Here is a 26,335-nt window from a genome sequence, read left to right as displayed (position 1 = left end):
CTCGAAAATTTGAAAATTGAGTTGACCACCTTTCAGAACCGAACTGGGACACCCCAGTATGGCAGGGTTTGACACACATCCACAATCAAGATGGCTGCCCCCGAAATCAGAGTTCGACCATGTTTGGAAGACAACCGGGGAGTAGCAGAGGATGCGAATATAGTGCAACAAAGTGTAGTGCGAAAGCACTTCTGCACTACCCGCAGTGCAACACAGTGTAGTGCGAAAGCACTTCTGCACTACCCGCATTTCAGCAGTGTGTCTATGTGGTATAACTGGCTCACTCAACACCTAAATCCGCTGTGAGCGGCAGTGCCCACATATAAACTGAGGCAATAATGAGCATTTCCTTTTCTCAAAACCAGCAGAAGGTGAAGGTTTGTACTCAGTTGATTTATAGGAAAGGCACATAACTGCCCGTGATTCACCTCAATGGCCCTTAGAGGTAGTGGCGCAACCGTGCGTTCTCACAATATTTCATGCTTAGCAATATTGAACTGCCACTTTTTTTTTTTTTTACATATGGAAATCTCAATTCCTCAAGTTTGTTTCAATACAACAGAGCCAGCGATATGAAAAGTATATTGCAATTTCCAGCTGAATTTGCATTCAGTACAAATGTCACAAACCAGCACTCGCACCCGAATTTGGTGCAAAGGACTAATGTACAGGTGCGGCCATAAGTAAACGGAGCACGCTATTGTGTTCGAAGTGCGATCACGCTTTCTCCATTGGTAATGAAGCGTTGTTTCTCCACATGAAAGCCCACCAACCTCCGTTACCATTGCTGGAAATTTCAATTAGGTGACGCGTGAAAAACATTCGAAGACAGTTGCACGCTCCGTTTACCTTTGTCCGCGCCTGTTACATGCTGAAAAAAAAAAAAAAATTGCAGGTTGCTTAGCTTTTATAAGTACGCAAGACACATTCATCACATACACAAATGCATGGCTGGTTAGTTCGGGTTTAATGTCCCAAAGAGACTCAGGCTATGAGGGACACCGTAGTGAAGGGCTCCGGAAATTTCGACCACCTGGGGTTCTTTAACGTTCACCGACATCGCACAGCACACGGGCCTCTAGCATTTCGCCTCCATCGAAATTCGGCCGCCACGACCGGGATCGAACCCGTGTCTTTCGGGACAGCAGCCAAGTGCCATAACCACTGAGCCACCGCGGCGGCGTACACAAATGCATGCATGTTTGGTGCATACACCACTTGCATTTGCTTCACAGCTAAGGAAAAAAAGAACTACCATTCGTTCCAGTTGAGGTTTTTATTTCATGAGGCAGCCATTTCTTGGAAGCCTCAGACTTCGGATGGTGTTGGAAAAAAAAACTGCACCTGGCAATTGGAGCTGCTGTGCACCACATTTGCAGAGCAAAGATCGCAACTTCGGGCAACGTCGGCAGCTCATCTGCTGGTTTTCACATGGCTTATGTAATTCAGTACAAAACAACACGGCACACGAAACAGACTCGGCACACAGAGAAAGGAAGGAAAGTACCGGGAAAGAAAAGCAAGGGACAAAGGAAAACAAAGAAATATTCTCACTTGCTGTTTTCACAAGAAAAGTGACAAGTTCGGTTTTTATCACAAAATGCTTGTCGAAACGACAGGTTTGTCACTGAATGACTGAAGAAACTGCCTCCACATTGGCCCCCTTTGACAAGAACACAATCTCGTGGCTGATAGTAACTGATCCTCCGCTGTACTTACTGCAGAAAAAAAAAATTAACAAAGTGCAGGAACCTAGCAGAACATCGGAAAACCACCACATGCATGACAAAGAGCACTACACGTTTTTGCTAGCCCCTGCCTTGCAGTGACTTCACAAATGTGCACATGGAATCGATCTCCCCACAAGTGGCTTTATCTTGCAAGCAGGGATGAACATCAATGATCTTCCGGCTCAGTCGAATGATTGCTGCTGTCAGTACCTGGAACAGCCTACATGGAATGAACATGTGAAAGTGGTCACTAAACCTCCACACAGGGGCTGTCGCTCCTGCAATTTTCTTTAAACAGAGAAAACAAGTGCGATGACATGTTCACCAAGTTGATGTCGCGACAAGAAGGCTACCAAATGGCATCCCCTTGAAGGCAGTGACAGTAGGCACAAGTTCAACCTAGGTCTGCTAGTTCAGCGTGGTATACTTTTGTTTTCTGCGGTATCAAAAGTTCTGGGCGACATTAGAATTGCCACTGCACATTTCATTCAGTACACAATGCTCATGAGGCATCTTTAACATCACTAACCAAAATGGCTGCTTACAGAAAAAGAAACACCGGAAAGACTGAAACCTGCAGAACATGACGCTGGCAACTATCCGTACTGTCAGCTTAGTGCAATGGCCATAGAGAAGCAGCCGTATGGCACATTGCTAAAATTCCAGCAGCTGAAAACATAACCCCACGATACTGAACAAGGGTGAAAAATCGGAAAAATGCGACCTTGATTGGCAAAGCAGTGAAAAAGAGGAAACAGGCAGCGAATCTGAGATTCTTAGAAAAACTGAGCTAAGGAAAGCAAAAAAAAAAGTTCATATGAACTGCAAAAAAAAAAAAGAAGCCGAGGGAGGAGGGGACCGGTATAACACAGAGAAGTGTTCCTTGTTGAGGAATGCAGCTGAAGAAGAGGCCATATGATGGCAGGGTCCTTTGTCGGCAGTCATTTCTTGTGCTTGATCCTCTTACAAGTCATTCATCTCGTACTTGAGTTCCATGAGGTTGTCGTTTATTCGCTCCACCACGTCGTTTAACCTGAGATGGTGGTTAACAAGAGTGCGATTAGTGTATGACCTCAGTGTCATAACTGATGATAGTGAAGTTTTATGATGTAAGGGCATCTGGGGCCAAGAGTGCCACGGCACAAGGTAATTTTCTTGTTCTCAAGGTGGGGTCAAAGACCCATTTGCCAAGCATTTCGCCCCCACAGTAGCCGAGCACCAGGCCACGGGAAAGCTTGTACCCATTGTGCCACCGGAGGGTACCTGGCGGCACTGGGTACCAAACCCCACACCTCCTGCATGCAAGGTGGGTGCTCAAATCACTAGACCACAGCTGTGGTAGTATCATAACTGTGGCACGGGGGGTACACCACAACTGTGGCACGGGGGGTACACCACAACTGTGGCACGGGGGGTACACCACAACTGTGGCACGGGGGGTACACCACAACTGTGGCACGGGGGGTACACCACAACTGTGGCACGGGGGGTACACCACAACTGTGAAACGGGGGTACACCACAACTGTGACACAGGGTACATCACAACTGTGACACGGTACAGTGTCACTATTGTTACTGAGGTAATACCCCTGAAAAGCGTGCAAACACATGTACAGGGAGTGTGCTATAGCATCTCCAGCATTGCTAAATGGAGAAGCGGTATGCCTCCTGACACAAACATGACGACAGACAGTGAAAGAGACTGAAAAAGTAGATAAGAGAAACAAATAATTTTTAATAATTTATTGTTTGGTACAATAGCACAAATAAAAAGTAATTTTTTTATTAATTATGAAGGTAAAGCAAGAAAAGTTCCTAGCCTACTATCCAGAACTCCAACAACAGACAATAATATAGCATGCAGAAGACATGCAGGTGATGTTTTTCTGGAGTAGCATGCCAGGCCTACAACCAGCCAGACCTCTCCATTATTCATTAAAGTCTATCTCTCTCAGGTGATGTTTCATTTTGCTGTTACAACAAAACACTGTCACAACATGCAAAATCAACCTGCGAGTGCCTTTTTTTATGCATTATATTCTGTGTCTTTGTTCGTAGCCTTGCCAGCATCAATTTCAGACTGCGCTCTCCTGTGATCGACACACCCCGTATGCTCACCTGCGCGCTTGACAGGGGTGTCTTTGGAGACTCAATGACTGCAACTCCAAGGGCACCGAAAGTTTGTGCGCAACACTATACCAGTAAGTTAAGCAAGGGGAGTCTAATTACACCCGATGTCTAGTGGACCTAGGGAATTGTTTCAATAAAAAAAAAGCTGTTGCAATTGTTTGTGGGGTTTAACGTCAGAGTGACTCAGGCTAGGAAGGGCGCCGTAGCAGAGGGCTCCAGTCAATTTCAACCAGCTGAGGTTCTTCAACACGCACTTGCACCGATATTGCACAGTACACGGCCCTCTAGCATTTCACCTGCACCGAAATGCAACCGCCATGGCCAGGATCGAACCCGGTTTTTCAAGTCAGCAGCCACGCACCATAACCGCTGAGCCACCACACATACCTTTAAGTGAATTCAAATTAGCGAGAGCCTACCATACAAGCTCTATTACTTTCCTCTTTGTCAGAACGAAGTAGTTACAAGCACGACGACCTTATAAGAATGTTTCACCAAAATTTTATGTAATGATTCCAGAAAATGCACAAGACTACCGACTAGAAACGGACTGACGGCTAAATGCTAACAGTCTATACCATACTATTTGACGCAGAATACAACGCCTGCACCACTTGCCTTGCTTTCATTGATGCCACATCAGCCTGGTTCTTGTACTCCTCTGGATTGTCCATCAGGTCTTGCTTGGCCAGCTGCAGCTTGGCTGTCTGCACAGGGCACCACAACACACATTGGGAGTTATTTACTGGCAAAATGAAGGCACTTCTTATTCCCCGAAAAATCTGCACAAAAAATTCAAGCTTTGAACTCATTATAAAGGGGAATATATCAGCAAAAATAGCAATTGTAGCGAACCACGACGGCCGCGCTGATACCACGCCGCGCTAGGTGATACCACCTAGGCCGATCGCTGCTGGAGCGCCGCCGCCGCCGAGCGAAGTGCCGCTGCGCTGCACGAGATCGCTTGGGTTGGACTGGCCGTCTTCTGCGCTGCCCGCCATTCTGCTCGCAGTTTTGTGTCGCCCGCTGTGAACATCACGCCTTGTACCATTTGTGCACAATCCCCCTTTCACTTGGTGGAGGTGCGGGGTTTCACAATAAACACAATAAAACAGTAGCAGTGTTCGTTATGAGAGTAAATACATCTTGCTTGGCATTGTACCCCTAAGTAAATTCGTTCTTTCCATTTATCCTGGTAGCAATGCGGTTACTCTTCTTGCGCAACAATGTAAAGAAAGTAGCAAGAAAAAAAAAATGATGCGCAGGAAAAATCAGAAATTTTCGCGAAAGTTCTGTTGCAACAAAAAACTTAATAAGGAGGCGATATGCGAGAAAGGAAAGCACTGACAGGAAAAGAGCACAACTGACTCTGGTGAATGGGAAATGTGTACGACGGGATGCATATCGCATCCAAACCTCTGCCACACCCTCTTGTGCAGTATGCTTGAATGATAAAATGACTAAGACCACAGCTAGTACAGTCGTCCACAGACCTGTCTAGAACAATCACCGCTGCCCAGCGGGCCCGATACAGCTTTTATAGACACGAGGAGTTATATATGCATATAATCAGATAAAGTCACCAGAAATTAAAAAAACATAACAGGATTTAAAGCTGCACTGAAGAGGAATCTGAACTTGTCTTTTTGCCGCGGGAACTCGATCCACACGCTCCTAGCATTCTTAGAAACTGCGACTTATTGCCCTGTGTGGCCAATTTCCCTAATTAAATCGAATTAACGTCCGGCTCCCGCCCTTTTTTTTAATTCTGCCTCGTACGGTGGGCGGAGTCGACCAACGCGTGGAGTGCCTTTCACCCAGTCCCGTGGCGGCTTGCCGCTCTGCCATCGGCGGAGTAATATGTAGTAGTCCGTAGTAGCAAATAGTCCGCGCGTATTTTTATTTCTGCGGGCTTATTTTGCGCCTATATTATCTGCGAATGAAACTATTTATTCACGGAAACCTAAAAAACATAAAGCAAAAGCAAAGCCTCCACGGAGCTGGCTGAAAGGAACTTCACGCGTTGGTCGAATGCGCCCATCGTACAAGACAGAATTAAAAAAAAAAGGGCGGGAGCCGGACGTTAATTCGATTTAATTAGGGAAATCGGCCATACAGGGCAATAAGTTGCAGTTTCTAAGAATGCTAGGAACGTGTAGATGGAGTTCCCGTGGCAAAAAGACAAGTTCAGAATCCTCTTCAGTGCACCTTTAATTCACGACGTTTCGGCTGGAGGGCCAGCCTGGCTCCAGAGGCTCCAAGCTGTTGCAGTGCAAATACTGGATTCAGCGCCTTCAGCTTTGTGCCCGTTTGGAAAGATCTGCCACTCTTCTATGGACGGCAATTTTTCCAATTCAACCCCATTGACTACTACCCTGCAAATATGGAAGAAAAAAAAAATTGCTTCGCATTTTCACGAGAAAACCATCACGCATGATGAGTAATGAGATTTGAAAGTTTCTGTCTCATGTTTCAAACTTTACGACACATAGTAGGTAGCGTATATTCGCCTAGTTTCCTACAGTGTCAGACGGCTAAAAACTCAAGTGTTGAGAAAATTATTTCCACCAATAAATGGATGAACCTGAATCCTGAAACAAGAATAGCATGTTATATAAAAAAATTGTAATTTTTTCAAACCCCTTAAGTTTCAGCACGTATAGGTTAAACCTGATCCACGGGAATGTGAACGCATGACAAGGCCAGGTTTCAAGCCATAGGCCACCGGTAAATGACAAGTGTACTCCCTGGTGCACAACAATCCTTCCGCAGAGCACACTCAGATCCTACTCATTACCCAATCAGATCCCAATCATTACGCAGATCCCATCGCATCAGTCATCCTCTTCAAGTTCTGCACCCAAGTGCCGGTGTATATTATGTAGACGTAGCAGGGCCATCGCCCACAGATTTTACACGGCCGCTGTCGTTCACCAGGAAATGCACGTTGATGGACTCTCTTTTCGAGCCCCGAATTCAATGCGAGCCGAGAAAGTAGCGATAGCACTTGCTGCCTCCCACGCCAATTCGAGAATCATCATTACGGATTCCCGAAAAGCATGTGAACATTACTTGGCAGGGGAGATCTCCCCCTTAGCTCCTTGCATTCTAAGACAGACTGCCACTGATCCAACACCGAAAAGAATCATTTGGGCTCCTGGCCATCAGGGCTTACGAGGTAATGAGGCCGCTGACGCGGCTGCCCGAGCGCTTAATTCACCGGGCTCCTCATCCCAGCTCTTCTGGCTCTGAGACTAACCAGCCGCTGCTGCGATTCAGGGAAATAACGCATTATAGCGACAACCACTGCCTTTTTCCGGCCCCTGCAAAGGGGCTGAGTAAGACGGAGGAGCAAACTTTAAGGCGCCTGCAGACAGGTACTCTACTCTGTCCTGCAATGTTAAAGCATTACGATCCCAACACGGATGGGCGATGCCCGCACTGTGGGGAGACCTGTGATATCTTCCACATGGTGTGGGCATGTACTCAAAATCCCCACCTCCCCCCTTCCCCTTCCAGAGAGGCATGGGAGACTGCCCTCCTCAACTGCTCCTCGCCCGAGTCCCAAAGGGCTCTGGTGAAACAGGCGAGAGACGGGGCATTGTCATGCGGTGTCACGGACTAGGGACGCCGACCATGTAGCGGGGCCACTCTGTGGCTCCCAAACTCGCAGCAATTAAAAGTTTTCACCACCACCACCACCAACTGCAATCAAGTCTTTACAACCTCATTTTTTTGTCGAGTAGCCACTTACTAGAACTGCCTTCCCCACCATAACATGCCCATCAACATTTATGACTGCTGTCAATTCCTGCAAAACCAATCTCCTGCACCACGCAATTCCCACCCCCATGTAACCAGGGTCTTTAAGGAAAATAAAGCGACGTGATGTAACAGGTGTGTGGACGACTGTACGGTGCCTATGCATGCCAAGCGAGACCTGGGGCTGTCAATCTGCCGAGGAAAACTCCCACGGCAAGGCCAGCGTAACAGTTAGTTATGTGGGGTTTTATGGCACATAAGCAACTATGGCTATCATGCGCCAAACACAAGGTTCTATAGATGATGTTATGTCAAGTGTACAGAGGTTACATTATAATAGATTTAAAACATTGGCTTTTTTTTAGAAACTTACAAACATGTGAAAACTCAACAAGTGTTTGCTCGCCTAAAAGCAATGCGGGATGAAATGGAATGTGTTCATTGTAAAATACCGTAAAAAAACTTTTTTCTTCGAGATGCAAACAAGAAAAAGTTCTTCGAGATGCAAACAAGAAATTAAAATGTGATTTACCGTGAGCTCCTCACCACACATTTCACACACAGGTTTGGCTTTTTTTGTTAATAAGAAGCTATGTGTGATGTGTGTGTGACCTATGCGTAAACGACATAAAATTACTTCGATAAAACGCTCTTTATGGCGGCATGATTTCCATTCTTTTAAAATGGGCTTTGCAGTATGCAGCTTGTTGTTTCCTTCATTTTCCCAGGAAGCTTGCCATTTGGCTCTTAGTTTGCTACGTACTAACTTCATGTAATCCCTAGGAGGCAAATTCACATGTTTTATTTCCATGGTTCTGGCTAGTGCAGCACACATGTCGGCTCTCTCATTGTCCCTAATACCAACGCGACTGGGAACCCAGCAGAATTTTATAATATGTTTTTGTGCTGTGACCTTTACTATATTGTGTATGATGCTTCCTATCAGTGGCTCCGTGGCATTTTTGGAGTTTAATGCTGAAAGGACGCTCAGTGAATCTGTATAAATGATGCTGTTTTTGATGTTTTCATTTGTTATTTTCTGTACCGCAACACAAATGGCATAATACTCAGCGGTGAACACTAGCACATGAGGGCAAGGCCAGCGTAACAACCAGTGCGACCACTTTTGAACGCAGCAGCCATGACGTCGCAGACCAGCCACAGTGCACAACCCAAGGGACACTCACCAGCTCAAGCTTGATTTTCTCTTCATCCTGCAAGGCACGCACGTAGTCTGCGAGGTGTGCCGAGTTGTGGTCGAGCCGGAGCCGCCGCTCAATGTCCACCATGCCCTCAGAGATGCGCTTGAACTCTTGAGTCACCTCGCGCACCAGCTCTCGAAAAGTGGGGAAGTCATAGTTCGGCGCCGTTGCCAGGTAGATCTTGTGGCCCCTGTTCCACCAAGGCATCAACTCAGCGAGCGCAGTTCAATCCTCACTTATCCTGCACACTGTTTACTTGACAGCTTTGAAACAAGAAGCCAGCCTTTTTGGAACACAAAGCCAATTTAAAGGTGCACTGAAGAGGAATCCGAACTTGTCTTTTTGCCGTGGGAACTCGATCTACACATTCCTAGCATTCTTAGAAACTGCGACTTATTGCCCTGTGTGGCCGATTTCCCTAATTAAATCGAATTAACGTCCGGCTCCCGCCCCTTTTTTTTTAATTCTGCCTCATACGGTGGGCGGAGTCGACCAACGCGTGGAGTGCCTTTCACCCAGTCCCGTGGCGGCTTGCCGCTCTGCCATCGGCGGAGTAATACGTAGTAATCCGTAGTAGCAAATAGTCTGCGCGTATTTTTATTTCTGCGGGCTTATTTTGCGGCTATATTATCTGCGAATGAAACTATTTATTCATGGAAACCTAAAAAGAAAATAAAGCGAAAGCAAAGCCTCCACGGAGCTGGCTGAAAGGAACTTCACGCGTTGGTCGACTCCGCCCATCGTACGAGGCAGAATTTAAAAAAAAGGGCGGGAGCCGGACGTTAATTCGATTTAATTAGGGAAATCGGCCACACAGGGCAATAAGTCGCAGTTTCTAAGAATGCTAGGAACGTGTAGATCGAGTTCCCGCGGCAAAAAGACAAGTTCAGAATCCTCTTCAGTGCACCTTTAATGACGATAACAGATTGGAACAACTTCCCTCTGCCTCTTCTAACCAGCATTGATTCAATTGAAACCTTTAATTGCTCTTGAATATTTTTCTTGTCTGCTTTTTGGTCGCCCAAACTGATCGTGTTTTTGCCTTGCTGCAAGCTTGACATTTCATTTTTGCATATTTCATTCATTGGCTTACTTCTGTTTGTTTATGTTTGGCTTTCCCAAATGAAGAGCTCGGTTTGCATTTCGTTTAGTCCTTGTTTTGCTCATGTTCTATTGCCCAAAGAACAAGTGTTTTGAAATTATTATTTGCTATCTTCGTTCTGTACACTGATGTCATTTGTATGCCCCTCCTGCTTGGGCCGTAAAGGCCTGCAGTATTGAATAAATAAATAAAATAAAGAGCTTCCAAATATTTTTCCTTTCAGCACTAACAGACAATATAGTAACACCACTGCCACTGCTAGGCAAAGTATTTGAAGTTGAAAATTTTAGAGGCTGCAGTACTTCCTAATGGCAGGCTGTCCGGTGAGTTTGTGCATTTTATCGATTAAATGGTAATAAGATGACAGCGTAACAAACTGAAAAAAGAACAATGAGTTTTCCTAACTGTAGAGTAGTCTTACATATTCAAGAACAAAACTTTAGTGACTTAAGTGACCTACCAGCCCTTAACGGGTTCCACGAACAACCTTTGCACTAAAGCCAAACTTGAAGATTTTATTTATTTATTTATTTACAAAATACTGCAGCCCGAGGGCCAAGCAGAGTGGGCAATATAACAACAGCCAAAGATCACACCAAACTTCAAAAAAAAAAGAGAGAAAACAGACAAACACTACAAAACTCCTGAATGATCAACATAAAGGCAGTCAGAAGTAAAAGGTTGCTGTATGAACAACATTGTCAAAAAGAAAAAGAAAACAGGAAGAAATATTATAAAACACCAGACGTAGGATTTCAAACAGAACTCAGATGAGAGGGGACAAGCGTTCAAAATCATGAACATTACGCGCGGAAAAGACAAGAGCTGGCAAGCTGTTCCACTGAGCGATAGTGCGAACAAAAAAAGAGTTTTTAAAGAGGTTTGTACGGGCAAAGAACGGCGTAAGGCTGTGGTCACGAACGTTCCTAGTATGCCGGGTTAAGCGTGGGCGCAGGTAGACCTTGGAAGAGAAATTAAACTGTTGGTGATAAAGTGAAAAAAAGAAATTTTAACCTAGCGAGTGCTCTTCTTTTTTCCAAGGATGGAATATTATTTACAGACATGATGGCAGACGGTGAAGCATTCCGATGATAACTGTTGAAAATGAACCGGATTGCTTGTCTTTGTATCATCTCTAGTGAATGTATATCTTTTTTGAGAAATGGATCCCATGACACACTAGCATATTCAAGTTTAGGTCGAATGTACGTGTTGTATGCTAATAGCTTCACAGACTGTGGGGAAGACTTTAATTTAATGCACTTGTCGACCCAACAACTTAAGCTAGGTTCTCAGCTAGATTGCAAATTTCAAAATGAGTTAGTGCCTTTTAATCGAGAATGGCAACGTGCCAACACAGATGCTTCGTCACTAATACGAGGTTCCTTATTTTATGGGGTTCAGTTTATGGGGGCTTAACGTCCCAAAGTGGCCAAGACTACGACGGACGCCGTAGTGAAGGGCTGCGGTAATTTCGACCCCCCTGGGGTTCTTTAACGTGCACTGACATCGCACAGTACACGGGCCTCTAGCATTTAGCCTCCATCGAAATGCAACTGCCGCAGCCGGGATCGAACCCATGTCTTTTGGGACAGCAGCCGAGCACCATAACCACTGAGCCACTGCGGCGGCCTATAGTTATTTTTACTCGATGCAGAAAATCCGACACGAGCTGCAAGCTAAACAGTTTTGAAGCAGCCTAAGCAGAAAGCCTACTCAGCGTCTTTTCTGAACGGCTGCTCACATGGATAAAGTAAAAGCAGAAGTGAAAAGCACAGACTCGCTCGCGCGCAAAAGATGCAGCATCAGCCCGGCTCTCACACGTGAGCACTGATAACTCCAAAAATACGGCTTTGTACCTCTCAATGTGTTGCCACTGCACTATCTCCAGACAGGGCTATGAGGCATTATTCGTTATCACCATATCAGTTCATGGGTAGCTTGCCTTGATCTTGACACCAAAAAGGGCCACACCACAGCCTGCTTACCCACTCCAGATGGTTTTATCAAAGTTCATGGTCCCCATGCATAGAGGCAACTTTCCCCACCTCCGTCTTCCAGCAAGTCATTCCCATAGGATGAAGGCACATGAACATGTTCCAATACATGGAAATAAAAACTGCAACTATGTGATTTGTAGAGAATGTTTGCCTACTGTCTGAGCAAGCAAAAATGAAACTAAGCATAAAAAGGGGGGTTGTCAGCACAAAGCACTACAGTGGTGTGAGTACAAAAAATTATGAACCATCCATTGTAACAAGTAATGCTTGTATGAGACCAACAGAATCTCCAGTTGCTTTCATGTTCAGTGATGTGTGTCTCGACACAGAGTAACTTCAACTTATAAGACGGCTAAAAAATTAAAATCTAAAGTACAAGAAAGCGAACAGCGCTAATTCAGCAGCCTTTCTGCTTCGACCCCAACGAGGACTGTGACGACACTTGCAGTTGCCAAAGCAAATGCGTTTCTCCAACACCTACATCGCAGTGAAATGTCATAAGGGCACAGCGCAGGCTTTTGAATGCAAGTTGTTCGAATCACATGTCATCAATCATGCTCCAAGCCGAACCAGAGGTTTGCTACATTTCGCAAAGAGAAAAAAAAACCGAACTCACTCTTCAAAAAGTCTGTACGTGTATGCTCGTTCCTCTTGGAGACTGCAAATCTTCTTAAGCAAGCTAAATACATCACTACTGTTGTCAACCTGAAACAAAAACACGAAAAGTGTGATGAATAAAAAAAAATTTGTGTCTTGAACATTTTATTCCTTAAAGCTACAGCAGGCTAAGAGAAGTGTAGATGAAGGTCCTAGAGGAAACACCGGAGGGTGCATAAATGTTCAAAGCACTCACAGCACCAAGCTTTACAGTGCGCTAGAACGTTCAGTTACCAGCACTAAATGTCAGCTTTCGACATTTATTGCCCGCCTATCTATAGAATGCCAGCTGGGAAAAGGGTGAGGACAGACTGGGTTAGAAGGTGTTGGCTTCAAAGTGCAGATTTATTATGCTGGTTGGTTTGGTTGGTTTATGCGGTTTAACATCCCAAAGCGACTAAGGCTATGAGAGACGCCGTAGTGGAGGGCTCCGGAAATTTCGACCACCTGGGGTTCCTCAACGTGCACTGACATCGCACAGTACACGAGCCTATAGAATCTCTCCTCCAAAGAAATTCAACCGCCGCGGCCGGGATCGAACCCACGTCTTTCGGGTCAGTAGCCGAGCACCATAACCACTGAGCCAGGGGCACGAATACCCATATTGTTCTAATAACAATAACCAGCAAAGGAAAAAAAAATGGATTCGCCGCGGGAATGGCAAACAACGCCGGTATAAACTGCATACTATAACCGCTAGCCGCAGTTAATTTCCCACAAATTGGCGAAAATCTGCGTTCCCTCGACGACCTAACGACAGATACCACGTAGTACGCCGCTGTTAGAGTTCAGTCACCGGAACCAATTGATCCTTGCCGCATCAGCCAGTCTTCAAGAGACAAAGGCGCGGAAGCGTTGTTCGATTTGAATGCGCAAACGCATCTACGTGAACAGACTACCGATACGTGGCCGACACGTGCAGAGAGTAGCAATTCCAGTCCAGTATTGCGTACTACGCAGCCGAGGCAACTTCCATACCAAAGCCGCCGCCGCATTTCGCTGTAACGCTCGTTACGCAACTCTAATCGATTATGCCGCTCTTCGTGGGAAATGACGGTGGGCTCGTGAGCGTTCACATCACATCAGGGACGCTCGGCGAACTGAAACCTGAAACCGGCCTCCAAAACCACCCAAATTACCGCACAATCGAAGCGCTAACGAAAAGAGCAACACGCCGTAGACTCGTTCACACCTCGGACAAGGCAAGAAAAAGAAACCAAAAATAAAACTAAGCTGAGATTTAGGACTAGTCGGGAAACCTGCCGAGCCACGTGAAAATGAAGATGACCTATTTCGGAGGCAGATTTCAAAAGGACCAGCGAGTCCTGGGCCAAAGACAAACCTGTTTCTGTCAACCGAAACGCGTAACGAAGCCGGCGTTTCCGTTCGAAACGTACGAGCTCTGATATTTCAAACCTGAAACCCGACCGCGCTCGTACGACCGGCGCTGGTACGGCAAGCGTGGCTGGAACGACAGCCTGCCAAGGTGTTCCGTTAAATGAACGACGCAGTTACGGCGTCAACGTAAAGCGTAGCATTTGACACGCTGCGCCTTCGACGTCGACACAATGGAGCCGGCACGGTTTCCTACAAGTCACGGCAAGGCCATGCCGCCGTTCGGCGAATTCGCCATGTCTGGAAGAAAATACACGATTGCGCGCAGATTTTTCCCCGCTTCGCCGTTGTCAATGCTAACCCGGAGTCGACCGTTACTTCTGGTTTACGGAAATGGCTACCAGGTTCCCAGAATAGTGAGCATGCCGGAAGAAAATTACCATTTTTAAAGCCGGCGTTGCCTCTGTCAGCTGCTCCAATGCAACAGGTGCTGAGAAGGGGGAACGGCTCCGGTTGCCAGGAGCTGTTTTAGTACGCAAAATACGGCTGCAGTTAGCGCCCTCTTTAACGAACTCACGGTTGATATTCAACTCGACGAACACTTAATTTTCACTTTTATTTATTCTGAATATAAAATAAAACTGATCACGTTCGAAAAAATTTTCTTTTTTTTCAATCTCAGGTGAGCAAAGCAAAACCAAAACAGCGACAAAAATGTCCGCACCTTTTGATCTCTGTTCACGCCAATGTTGGTTCACGCCTCTATCTCGTGTGTTGTAGGGTTTTCCTACTGCCTACAAGTGATGGAACGAAATGAAACTAGTACGTTATTTAAAGATGCCTGAAATCTAGGAGATTTTATTCTGAAAAGGTAACGGGGTCCTGATCAATGTGTTGTGTACAGTACATACGCCCGCAATCAGATGTGCAGCATCTCAATGTGCTGTCTTTCTGTTTCAGAGCTAGTCATTGAGACGCCTTCAGACATTTTTTATGATGGACAGTTCGGAGAAGGCGCTTCACGAGGCATTCGTAACATCTAAAGACGGCTGCAGTCCAGTGCAGCTTCTGCTCAGAGGCGGTCTTTTAATCTACAGCACGCTTCTTCATGCGGCACTCGCAGAACTGCCGGTCATCAAGTCCCTCAGGAAAAACATTTGGTAAGTTTCAGCATGATCGTCGTTGTTTCGTTGCCAATTTGCACATGCTGCTTTCCAGTGTAATGCTCGTTCTGATTGTTCCTCTTCTATAATTTCAGGTTTTCCGCGAGTTTTGCCGTGGTAGTTCAATGCGTCCCGTTCATTCTGTCATTTACCCTCGTGGCGGAGTACTGGGCCTGCGTGGTGTTTACAGTCATCGCCTTAACACTTGGCATACGGGTCTCGCAGCGTCTGTTGAACCAGCACACTCCGGCGAAGAGCCATGGAAAAAGTGCGGTCAGAAAGAGGTACACTGTTTGGATAAGTTTGCAAACTCACAGTTTGGAATGTGTTTATGTGCCCGTTTATGTGACGACTGCCGCAATTGCAGAGTAGCAGGGGGGGCCCCTCTGTATTCGAAAATGGTAACTTTTCTTGGAGAAACGTGCAGCTAGATTGTATGTTGCAGAACTCGTAGACCTTTCTCACGACGCAGCAGTGAGATTCTGTGACACAGGTATAGCTAGATTAAATGGCTCCATTCATGGCATTGCACTTGATATCGACAACAAGAGTGTCAAAGCTTTGCAGTCCCAAAGGCTCAAAAAAAAAGTGTGATAAGCAGCGATAAGTTCTCTGCTCTGCAGATGTTCTTCAAATGTTTAGGGGATCCTCCAAGGTGAAGTAGATTTCTAATAAGGAAGTAATTATTCATTGGCATCTACCCAAGTGCCGCCATACGTCTACAAAGGAAAGCTATAAATCTTCCACAGACACTTCGTAGTTTAAGAAAAATTCGTCCGGATCCAAACCCAGATCCCGGTCCCAGGACCCTTGTCCGGGAACCCACACCAGGATCAAGGATCCCAGTCCGGGATCTCAGACCAGGACAAATTCTTCAACTACGAAGTTTCTGCGAAAACTGTATAGCTTTCCTGTGTAGCTGTATATCTGCGCTTGGGTGGATGCCAATGAGTAATTACTCATTTAGTGCAGAAGGTGTGTTAATGGGTTACCATTTCATGGTACAAAAAGTCAACTCAGTCTGTAGCCATTGTATGGGCTTAGGAAAGGAAAGCTTTATTGTTTGTGCAGTTAACTCAGGAAGCACATTTTATGCTCATGATGATGAATCGGCTCAACAGCACATGCACGCAGGAGAAAAGAAAGGACACAGCACAGTACTAACAGTTGACATTTAGTGACACACCACACCTGTAAGTACATGTGGGCAATTAAAAAACAAAAAAAAGAAAGCCAAGTGCAATGACCATGACATACCCATATCTGTGCGCTTGTGTCGTGCTGTTTCACCATTGTGAAAAACCAACTTTCCCAGCAGTTCGTGCTTTCAGGCTTTTCTTTCATGAATGTAGACATTAGCACAGGACTTCATTGAAGTGGTTCCCTTATGGTTTGAGCATCTGCCTTCAGGGTGCAGGGTTCAATTCCAATGCCACCGGGTACCTACGGGTGGTACAGTGGGTACAAGCTTTCCCCTGGTACTTTGCTTGTCTGGGGCTAAATGCTTGAAAAATGGGTCTCCAACCCCACCTTGTGTAAAAAAATACCTTGTATGGCACTCTGGCCAAAGCTGCCCTTGCACCATTGAAATCCATTGTCATCATCACAGGACTTCCGGTCATTCTACAAGCTCGTAATTTTAGTTTTAGTTCAGTGTCACTTTGGGTTGCATGTGAGGCATTTATGCATCTATGTTTTTCAGCTGTTCTTCATGACAGTTCCACAAATGCTTGCAGTGTTATTATATTTATTCGGGATGCAATTCATGCCAGAGTTTGGCAGCCAAAGTTTGCGTCACTAGGTTTCTCAGTACCTGTTAACCTTCTGTCTCATCATACGAATGCTAGAGGGTATAGATTGAATCGTGAAGGGTATTTCTTCTTTGTCTCTTCAGGAATATTGCCAAAGTGGCACCGCACGACTACCCTGGACTTACCTCGGCCCGTGCGCAGGTCATTCTGATGACCGTCTTCGGCATCTTGGCTGTAGACTTTGCAACTGTGCCCCGGTATTTTGCCAAGACTGAGAAGACGGGCTTTAGCCCCATGGACCTAGGTGTTGGTGCTTTTGTCATAATCGTGGCTGTGAGCTCTCGAGAGGCCAAGAACATCCTGCCTGCCAACCGGTGAGTCTTTTTTGTCTTCTCACCTCAGCTGCTGTGAAACTGCGTAAACGTTCTGATACTCACTAAGAGGGAAATATGTGTATGCTAACATGAAGCATTGGTAGGCAGAGGTAACTGGCAGAAAGAAGGATTGGATTGGCAACACCCTGATAACACTAGCTCTATAAGTTACTATTGGGCACTACCGTTGGAGTAAGAAATGGGAAAACTCAGTTGGCATGCACCTAGCAGTGAGTGGTTGCTGCTATCATCTTTGAACGTCAGTGACAGTTGATGCACTTAGGCTTACTTGTGTTCAACCTCTTCGGTGGCAAAGGTCAATATTACATCTTTGAACATCAGTGACAGGTGATGCACTTACGGTTACTTGTGTTCAACCTCTTTGATGGCAAAGGTCATTATTAGATTATCGTCATGCCTCTCTGTGTTGTGTACTCTTCCTAAGGAAATCTACAGTTCTTTCTACCTGTGGGCACATGAATGTGCAGTAAGTTGTGTGTTTGTTTCAAAAAAAAAAAAATTCTGCATTAAACTTGGGTTAATCGTGCACACAACTGCCATGTTTTGTGGCCTACTCAATGCATTAGAGCATTTGGCACTTGCATTTGTGTACTTTTAGAGACAGAAATGGAAAACCACTGTCACTTGCATGCAACGCCTTTGAAAAAAACAGGTCTAGTCAGTAGAGTGGGGCAGTGTTTCCATATATGAGGACAACAAGTAATCTTTCCGGCATTTTTTTACTGGTGATGGCCGCTTATAGGCACTAACTTAAGCGAAAAGTCGGCTGCATGATGAAAAACAGTGCAAACTAGACAGGACATACAAAAGAAGGAAGACACCACAAGTGCTGGCATGGGGCACAGGGCACGGCTGGCATACTTTGATAACAGTACGATACGTTTGTAGCCAAAATAAAATGAAATGAAATCTGCTGCTCATGCCAAAGGAAATCAGCATGCAGGATTCCTCCAGGGAAGCGCGCATTCACTCGCTGGAAGAAGAGCTCAAGGTTAAGTTCAAATGTGCCAGTGCCCAGCTGCAGAACTGTGTGAAGCAATGAACTGCAGTGCGAGCAGCTAATTCCACTGCTCATCATCACATGCATGATTATGCAGCTACATTAGTCTTACAGAGTGTGCTGTCGTTGATTCTTACATCTGACACATATGCACAGTATGCACGCTTGGATAAACACAATGTAAAAATAGGTTAGCCCAGCCAGTGTATTCATTCTGAGGTAGGGCGAGGAATTCTCGTGGTTTCTTCGGACCTGTCGCGTCTGGCGGGTGTTAACACTCGTCCACTAAGCCAGATAAACTCTACAGGCTGTGCTTGTAGTTGATAGTGGTTTTCCATTTCTAGTTAGCAAACCAGGCTAGTGCCAGTTTTGAATGCCCTGCTGTATAAAGTAGGTGAGAAATGTAATCATCATGCAAAATTGAGTGCAAACAGCTCTGTACAACAAGAAAAAGGATTTTTGAATGTCGTGACTAGTATGCAAGTTGCTGCAGCATTTCCAAAGATGGTGGCTCGAACAGAAAGCTTTTGAATTTTAGTTTTCTTACCAACTCATAAGCACCTGCAAAAGAATAGCAATATTAACCAAGGGGCAAATACTCTGGTAATGTCCTGTGTACTTAGAACACAATTTTGCAGTTAAAGGACCGGTGACACCTAATTTTGGTTGCGTGTCTTTTTCTTTCAAATGATCCAAGGTACATAGTTCACTGCGTGACATTTGCCTTTGACCACTAAAAAATTTATAACTGAACTTCCTCTTGATGCTGTTTTGGTTTCAGTGTCATCACCCAAACGATGCCAGTGGCGCACTGAAAGTGTTTATGTGAAGCACAAAAGAAAACTGCATTATAACTGCTAACATATAATGTCTTGCATTTTTTTTTGGCAGCTGGCAAAACGTGGGGAAAGCGTTGCGAGGCAGCGTAGCCCTCATCATTTTGGGATTGGTGCGTCTGTTCATGGTGACAGTCCTGAACTACCAGAACCCGGTGCACGAGTACGGTGTCCACTGGAACTTCTTTTTCACCTTAGCATGCACTAGGGTAAGGCACTCAGGAGTTGAACATGGTTTGTGTAGTCACAGCAACAAATGATGCAGCACATTTGCCTCTGAAGTGCAAACGTTTCTTGCTGACTGACCTTTTTTCTCTCCTAACCATGATAATGTATGTGGGAGATTCATGAAAAATAGAAGACAATTATCATAAGTGTTAAATATAATTTTTGCAACGGAATAATTTCTAAGGTGATCGATTTTGCAACGGTTTTGTTAGATACGCTATAGGTGATTTTCACCGAGAATTTTTTTATTAGTGCGCATACCCGTTTATATGTAGGCCAATGCCAGAAACCATGATCGTGAAACCGTTAGTGATTGCACATTGGCAGAAGTGATGTACCAAAGAATAATATAAACCTCACCCCCCATACTTTATTTAGAGTTTTAATGTATGCTAGAATGTATTTTTAATTTCCCACACCAAAAACAGTGGTGGCACAGTGACGTTCGTCGATTAAAGTTTTAGTGGACCATGGTTGCCGCTTCATCCAAGAAACGCAAAACAGAGTGGCGCCATCTAGTGACAAAAGTTAAAAGTGTATCTTCGGTGATGCAAAGGGTTCACTGGAGAGAGAGCGTAAAATATAATTTATGACAAACACTCATAAAAAAAAAAAACTGTGCACTTAAAACAAATAAGCGATATTTTACTGAGATGTGGTGACGTGGTGGGATACACTAATAATGGCAAGGTTTCACTGCAAGATGGCATTTTATGCGATTTTCAGTGCCAAATTAAAATTATAAATCCTTGTTTTTTTGATATTGCAGTGCTCAGTTCTTACAATATGAGGCAGTCTTTTCATTTCCACCATAAACGTTTGGTTTTTGTCAGCGGTCAGTCCCTTGAACATTATTCTAATGTATTCGGTGTTTTATTTTATTCGTCAGAGGTTAATTAATTAAAGTAGGCAAATTAGAAAGCTAATAGGAGCATGTTAAGTAAATAATTTATGTTCATGCATTTTCGTAACCAAGGAATGTGTTGCAGTGTTTAGGATTTACAAGTTTTTTGAAAAATCACGTGTGCTTAAAGGGTTTTTCTGGCAGCAAAATCCGCATTTATCACTGAGAAACTTTGATTTAAAAATATTCCCACCCATCGATTCAAATTCATGATGTCCTTCCTGACTGAAAAGGACGGGTTACCATCATTTCGATGTGAATAGTGGTAACCATAAAGCGGGCTTCATACAAACATACAATGGCTAAATGTAGGGAATGGCCACTATAAGTACTAGCACACTAAAACACCGTGGACTATTTTACATTCTGAACCGTCTAAACTGCAGGTTCTGACTTCGGTGGTGTACGCAACCGTGCCGATTCACCTGGACTGGGTGGTCGCTGTTATCCTGGGTTGCACTTACGAAGCCTGCCTCGTGTTCACACCGCTGGCATCCTTTCTCGACAGCGACGAGAGGTCGGGCTTCTTGGCAGCCAACAAAGAAGGCCTCGCATCCATCGCTGGCTACGTCGCGCTCCACTTGGCAGCTGTGGCTACGGCCAGAATGCTTGGCTACAAACCACGGTGAGTGCTGATGGGGGGCCCACACTTCTCTAACCTACAGCATGCTCGACATAAAAGCAGTGCCGCCCTCAAGCACTGTTCAGTTTGAAGACTCTCGTGTAAGAGTAATAGTAGTAAGGAGCCACGTGTTTGTACAATTTGCAGACTTTTTTGCTAGGTGTGAATGCTAGGTAGCCACACTCTAAATGTGGCTACGTGGAAGTACTGTATTTTCGCGATTCTAAGCACCCCCCCCTATTTTCGAAAAAAAATTTCTGAGAAATAAACTTTGCATGCGAATCTAAGCACCCCCTTTTTTGCGCGGAAGAGAGCGTTGCCGAGGCCGCCAAGTGCACTTGCTCTCTTTTTCGTCAAGCCTGTGCAGTCGGAGTCCCGAGGAGGCGTGGCCTGTGCGTTGTTGTTGTTGTGACTGAGAGAAGGATGAAAAGGAAATTGCACGGGCCTGCCAACTGGCTCGAGCCAAGCCACCACCGCTGCCACGTGCAGATAGAGGAGAGTTAAAAGATCAGAGGAAAGATAAAAAGGAAAGAAAAGACACGCGTCGCAGCAACAAATGCGTCCGCCGAAGCGAGGACAGCGGCGTCCACAACGCTTTTTGTGTTGCTGCGTTCCGACACTACTAGACAGATGGCGGCATAGAACTGTCTGCAGCTATTTTTCTTTTTAATGTTTCCTAAACGAAATGTTTTTTCTCGCGCCCGTTTCATCGAGATTTCGCCGCGAAAAGAGAAGCCCGGGGGTGGGGGGGGTCAGTTTAGATTTTTCGAATCTAAGCACCCCCTCTCACTTTGGGCATCGCGATCGTGAAAAAAAGGGGGTGCTTAGAATCGAGTAAATACGGTATTCAGACCTCCCCGGTGGTATGGGTTTCATGGACCACCCCTCAAAATTTCAGTCCTCATGGCCTGTGCGGTCTTCCCATGCATTCCCCCCGGGTGCCTCAGAACAGTGGGCTCATCATTCATCGCACTTCACAACCAGCAAAGAATTAAGTTTCCAATGGTCATAGTAAAGGGGACAGACCTCTCACTAATGCAGCTATGAGTGATGAACAAAGGGCTGAGTTGTGGCAAATGCGTATTCGAACACAAGGCAGCAGATCTAAGCCGCCAAAATAAGCAGCGTACTCGGATGTTAAATGCATACCTGCATTGCCTTTCAGCAATCAGAGATTGCCAATGACAATTTTTTTTTCCTGTCCCTCCCTTCAAGGAACTGCGCTCGTGATTGGGTCGTGACAGGGCTGCGGGCTGCCGGAATGGCGGCCGCCTCTTTTGCAGCAACCTACGTCATGCACACTGCGGTGGACCCAGTGTCGAGAAGGCTTGCAAATCTCTCATACTGCCTGTGGATGGTAAGTGCAAAACCTTTAACCTCGGCCCATATGGAAATGACATTGCAATCATTGCATTCCTTGATAAAGTGATGAGAAAAGCTGAAGAAGTGCACATACTTGTGTAGATGTGTTACAGTCACACTGTCATTGTGAAAGAGACAATTTGGCTCTCAGCTGAAGTGACCTTGTTCCTTTCATGTGAACAGGACACCTCACATAAGTAGAACTTCTTAACACCATTGCTGTCATACACATAGTCGGTGGTGCAGTCAACCTTACTAACTGCTGTATTTACTCGCGTAATTTGTGCACTGTTTTTCTTCCCCAATGCCAACACGGAATACACGACACTTATCACAAAGCTCTTTTAAAACCACAATTTGCCCGGACTAACTCGTTCAAGTTTTCCGTTTTCCCACGCACCATATCCAACTGGAACTCATTAACCGAACCTAATCAACCCTGAAAATCGGACGCGTTCCTCAGCCATCTTTAATATTGCGTATTATGTATGTTTTCTGCTTTGTCTTGCATTGCTGTATTGTTGTTTTACTACATTATCGTTGCTGTATTGTTGTATTTTTGTTGCTATAATTTTGCTTTTTGTGAACCTGCCCTTCCTGCTTGGACCTAAGCATGGTCTGCAGTATGTACATAAATAAATAAAATAAATAAATATATAAATTAGGCTTCAAAAGGGGGGGGGTGTAAATTACACGAGAATTTTCAGAACACGTCCTAAAAAACGCTACAAAGGTTGTAAAGTGCAGTATATACTGTGCATTGCCACCTACCTATATACATAGACAAGGGCGTCCGCAGAATTTTTTGCAGGGGGGGGCCCCATTGGTTGTTGGCGCCGGAGGGGGGGGGGGGGGGGGGGGCATGTTCGTAGCAAAAAGGCACTATTTGCGGTATGAATTTATTTATTTATATATAAATAAAAAATAAGTGAAATACACACATGAAATAAAAATTACAAACAGCAAATTAAAGTGTGGCTAGGAGAGATACATTGCAGTTTATCAACGAAGAAACAATTAAAATTAATAAAAAATCCAAAAATATACTGTCACTTCGTGGAGAAGAGTGCTCAGTATTGCTGCATACGGGTTCTCGACTCACCCGGATTGATGACCAGCACACAGCACAATATGGTCACAAACACGCAACTACAGTCACTCAGTCAGTCTTCCTTGAACAGCAACTGTAGACTCCACGGATTTTTCTGGGCGAATTGCGTGATTACACGGGTGATAAATTCATTTCTGTGCTTCATTACACGCTCTCGGTGCACACTCGTCACACACATTGATTGGAAAAACGGTTGAACGCGTACGTTGAAAACAAAAGATGTCTATACATACAACGAAAACTTATTTACAAGATAAATGCACGCTCGCAGCTTCATACACCTCGCTCCATCTTGCTCGCGCATCCGCACAGTCGAGCAACCGCACGCACACTGCTCGCCGCTCGTAGTTTTCTCGTCCACTGTCTTGGTTGTTCTCAGCTTCGTTGACAAACGGCCACTAAAAACACCGAAGCACAAATACAGAGGCGCGCACACGTGCAAGGGCTTACTTCCGTGCGACTTCCAAGGGGAAGGGACACTCGCCACTCCGGTAGGAAAATTTGTTTTGTGTGTTTTTATGGGGTTCAGAGCCCCAAAACGACTCAGGTTATGAGGAACGGAGTAGTACAGAGCTCCGGATAATGTCGACCACCTGGGTCTCTTTACCGGGCACTGACCTCTCACAGTACACGGGCGCTGTTGTCATTTGAGGCCCAGCCAGAGGTGACAGGCGAGCCAGGCAGGCGCCATCGGGCTGCGGTGACCAAAGGCGCTGGTTTTCGGAGAAGACACAAAGGACACTGGTGTGGGGGCGCCTCTGGAGACTGCGTCGCCGTGAACAAAAGATGCTAATCTCCTTTGCCGAAGATTCTGATAGTGGCGCTTCTACCGCACTGCGCTCTCCCGTGGATCGGAGGCACAGCGAGCGGCGGCGGCGCCAACTGATCGCCCGCTTGCCCATGAGCAGCCCGACAAAGCGGGGGTGGACACGGCTGATTTGTCTTTCCCTCCTGAAGAATTCATCGGTGGCCGGCATAACGAAGGCGAAAACAAGATGCACTGTGCACTGTCTGCCTCCGTGTCGCTATCTGTCTAGAGATCAAAGAAACAGGCACCCATTTCAAGACGGCTTGAAACACATGCTCGCCGGTGCCGCTGTATGTCTGCAACAGGTCGGCCTTCAACAGAGCTAACGATGGCGTGGTTTGAAAACGGCATAAAAACGCGTGCCCGGACGCGGCATTTCGCAGATTTGACCCAAAGCGTGGAAGCGGGGCTGCTTTTACCCTTTTGGCTGAGTCCACCACGGCCCCTGGCGTGCGGCCATCACTCACGGTTCGAGGGAGTGATTTTCCAGGGGGGTGCAGCCGCCCCCCCTTGCCCCCCCCTCCGGACGCCCATGTACATAGACTGGGCCCCCATTTTTCACCTCTTGCTGGTAAAAAAAACAAAAAAAAAACAAGCTTCACTCCAAATATAAGGTGCATACCCCCTCCCCGCCATCCCATGTCCCATGTCGTGTAGTTCTCCATGGGATGGCATGATGGCCTGTGCGCAGCTAGAAGCAATAAACACGCAATACCTAATAAATGCCCAAGCCAGCAGTGGGACGCAAAGGAGATAACGGGCATGATAAGACGTGATAAGGCCCTAGTGGCAAACCGAACAGCAAACGATTCGGTAGTTTCGGATTCTGGCGTGCTCTCACCACTCGCATCTTTTGCGACCACATACGACAACGCGCAACGCGGCCGTGCCTCTTTCCAAGCCTGCCTTGCGCGCGCCTGCATGCATGCTGGTGGTCCAGCTTAGCAGAGAGCACAAAATATTCGACTAAAAGTTTTTTGTTTTTTTTAATTCGGGTAAAAGGTTGGGGGTGCGCAAATTACACTACTAAATACGTTATTAATGAGGCTCTGTCAAGCAGTAAAGATCCATCAGTGCAATGCTCCCTTCTTGTGCTGTGCTGCTGGGAAACGGCATTCAGTGTGTTGTTTGTCACACATGACGTTTGGAAAGACTTCAACTAGACTGTGCACTGAGATACATACACTTTTTCCATTTCAACCTTGTTCTTTCTTAGACGGCGAATCTCATTTTATAGCAAGTAGGGGTGTGCGAATGTTCGGAATTTTGAATACGAATCGAATATGTTATTTGGTTCATGTTCGATTCGAGAAATTTATATTAGAGAATTTTCAGATACTCCAAAACTTCCGAATATTTGGCTGCGATCAAATGCCGCGGCGACTTTTGTAAATCCGACCATGGCAAAACCAGAAATTTGGGCAAATTATCCGAAGGTCGAGTTTAAAGTGTCCGGAGAATAGTACGAAGGACTCCAGTTTGCTTATTTCTATGTCATCTACCGCGTGGAGCAGTTACATTCAGATGCTGCAAGGGTTGGACCTTTTGCAGAATTCTGCAAAGTGGCATTTTTGTGTGAAAGTTGTCTGCTGTTTGATCTTGATTTGTTCTCTTATGTTTCAACAACAGTTAAATGTCTTGGAAGCACGGAGCACGTCTAAATGTGCTTTAATTGGGAAGTATCACTGTGAAGTGTTAATAATGGACTTTCGCTTTCTTTCCGCACAGTATTCCCTTGGAACGTTTGCTGTGGCCCTGAGTGTTGGGGTCTCGCTTGCCAACGCTGTTCTCCTACCTCGCAGTGCTCAAGTGGACTACAATCTTTTTGCTGTGTCTCACGCTGATAACTCTCACACTGACATCGACATTTTGTGGAAAAGCATTAACTACAACGGAATGGCTGTGTTTCTGCTAGCAAATATCCTGACTGGACTAGTGAACATTTTCTTTCACCCAAGGACTGCAAGTGACACAGTTTGTTTTGTTGCACTTGTTGGTTACATCTATGTGCTGTGTATCTTCGCAGTGTTCCTACACCGAAAGATGGTCAAATTAAAGTTGCCATTCACGTGAATGTGAACTTGGTGTGTAGTATTTTTGCAGAATAAAGAAACTGGAAATATCAGGCACCTAGCATGTGCTCACTTATACCATTGTCTGGGTTTGATTTATGTGGATCGCAGTTTAGTTAATTATATGATGAACCACTAACTATAGTCCAAACCTTCAAATTGT

At 45.5% G+C, this 26,335-nt stretch overlaps 2 protein-coding genes across 2 annotated transcripts; one reads left to right on the top strand and one right to left on the bottom strand.

Annotated features, from left to right (window-relative positions):
- Nucleotides 1-1,261: 1,261 nt before the first annotated feature.
- Nucleotides 1,262-14,508, bottom strand: LOC149366135 (required for excision 1-B domain-containing protein-like). Its single transcript, XM_089549040.1, has 5 exons — nucleotides 14,361-14,508; nucleotides 12,545-12,633; nucleotides 8,812-9,016; nucleotides 4,481-4,569; nucleotides 1,262-2,763 (listed from the first exon to the last, which is right to left on the bottom strand). The coding sequence occupies exons 1-5, from the start codon at nucleotides 14,361-14,363 to the stop codon at nucleotides 2,694-2,696; spliced, it is 456 nt and encodes a 151-aa protein (XP_089405166.1). The 5' UTR covers nucleotides 14,364-14,508; the 3' UTR covers nucleotides 1,262-2,693.
- Nucleotides 14,509-14,604: 96 nt separating this feature from the next.
- Nucleotides 14,605-26,248, top strand: LOC149366134 (glucosaminyl-phosphatidylinositol-acyltransferase PIGW-like). The gene is made up of 8 exons (XM_089548984.1): nucleotides 14,605-14,791; nucleotides 14,881-15,080; nucleotides 15,179-15,367; nucleotides 16,978-17,208; nucleotides 19,121-19,274; nucleotides 20,584-20,822; nucleotides 22,035-22,176; nucleotides 25,829-26,248. Exons 2-8 carry the CDS (start codon nucleotides 14,914-14,916, stop codon nucleotides 26,171-26,173), a joined length of 1,467 nt encoding a protein of 488 aa, XP_089405110.1. The 5' UTR covers nucleotides 14,605-14,791; nucleotides 14,881-14,913; the 3' UTR covers nucleotides 26,174-26,248.
- Nucleotides 26,249-26,335: the final 87 nt, after the last annotated feature.

The sequence above is a fragment of the Amblyomma mixtum genome, chromosome 1 (genome assembly GCF_055824585.1).
Source record: "Amblyomma mixtum isolate Tamu chromosome 1, ASM5582458v1, whole genome shotgun sequence".
In the NCBI taxonomy this organism is placed as follows: domain Eukaryota; kingdom Metazoa; phylum Arthropoda; class Arachnida; order Ixodida; family Ixodidae; genus Amblyomma; species Amblyomma mixtum.
The sequence above is the reverse complement of the archived record's forward strand: the minus strand, read 5'-3'. Positions and strand labels throughout refer to the sequence as shown.

Excerpts from the sequence above, each read along its gene's own strand:
- LOC149366135 (XM_089549040.1), bottom strand. Across the intron at positions 4,570-8,811 it reads AGAAAATCAAGCTTGAGCTG|ACAGCCAAGCTGCAGCTGGC; the intron begins GTGAGTGTCCCT and ends TGCCCTGTGCAG. Across the intron at positions 2,764-4,480 it reads GTGGCATCAATGAAAGCAAG|GTTAAACGACGTGGTGGAGC; the intron begins GCAAGTGGTGCA and ends CCACCATCTCAG.
- LOC149366134 (XM_089548984.1), top strand. The coding sequence starts at position 14,914 with ATGATGGACAGTTCGGAGAAGGCGCTTCACGAGGCATTCGTAACATCT. Across the intron at positions 15,368-16,977 it reads AAAAGTGCGGTCAGAAAGAG|GAATATTGCCAAAGTGGCAC; the intron begins GTACACTGTTTG and ends TTGTCTCTTCAG. Across the intron at positions 22,177-25,828 it reads TCTCATACTGCCTGTGGATG|TATTCCCTTGGAACGTTTGC; the intron begins GTAAGTGCAAAA and ends CTTTCCGCACAG.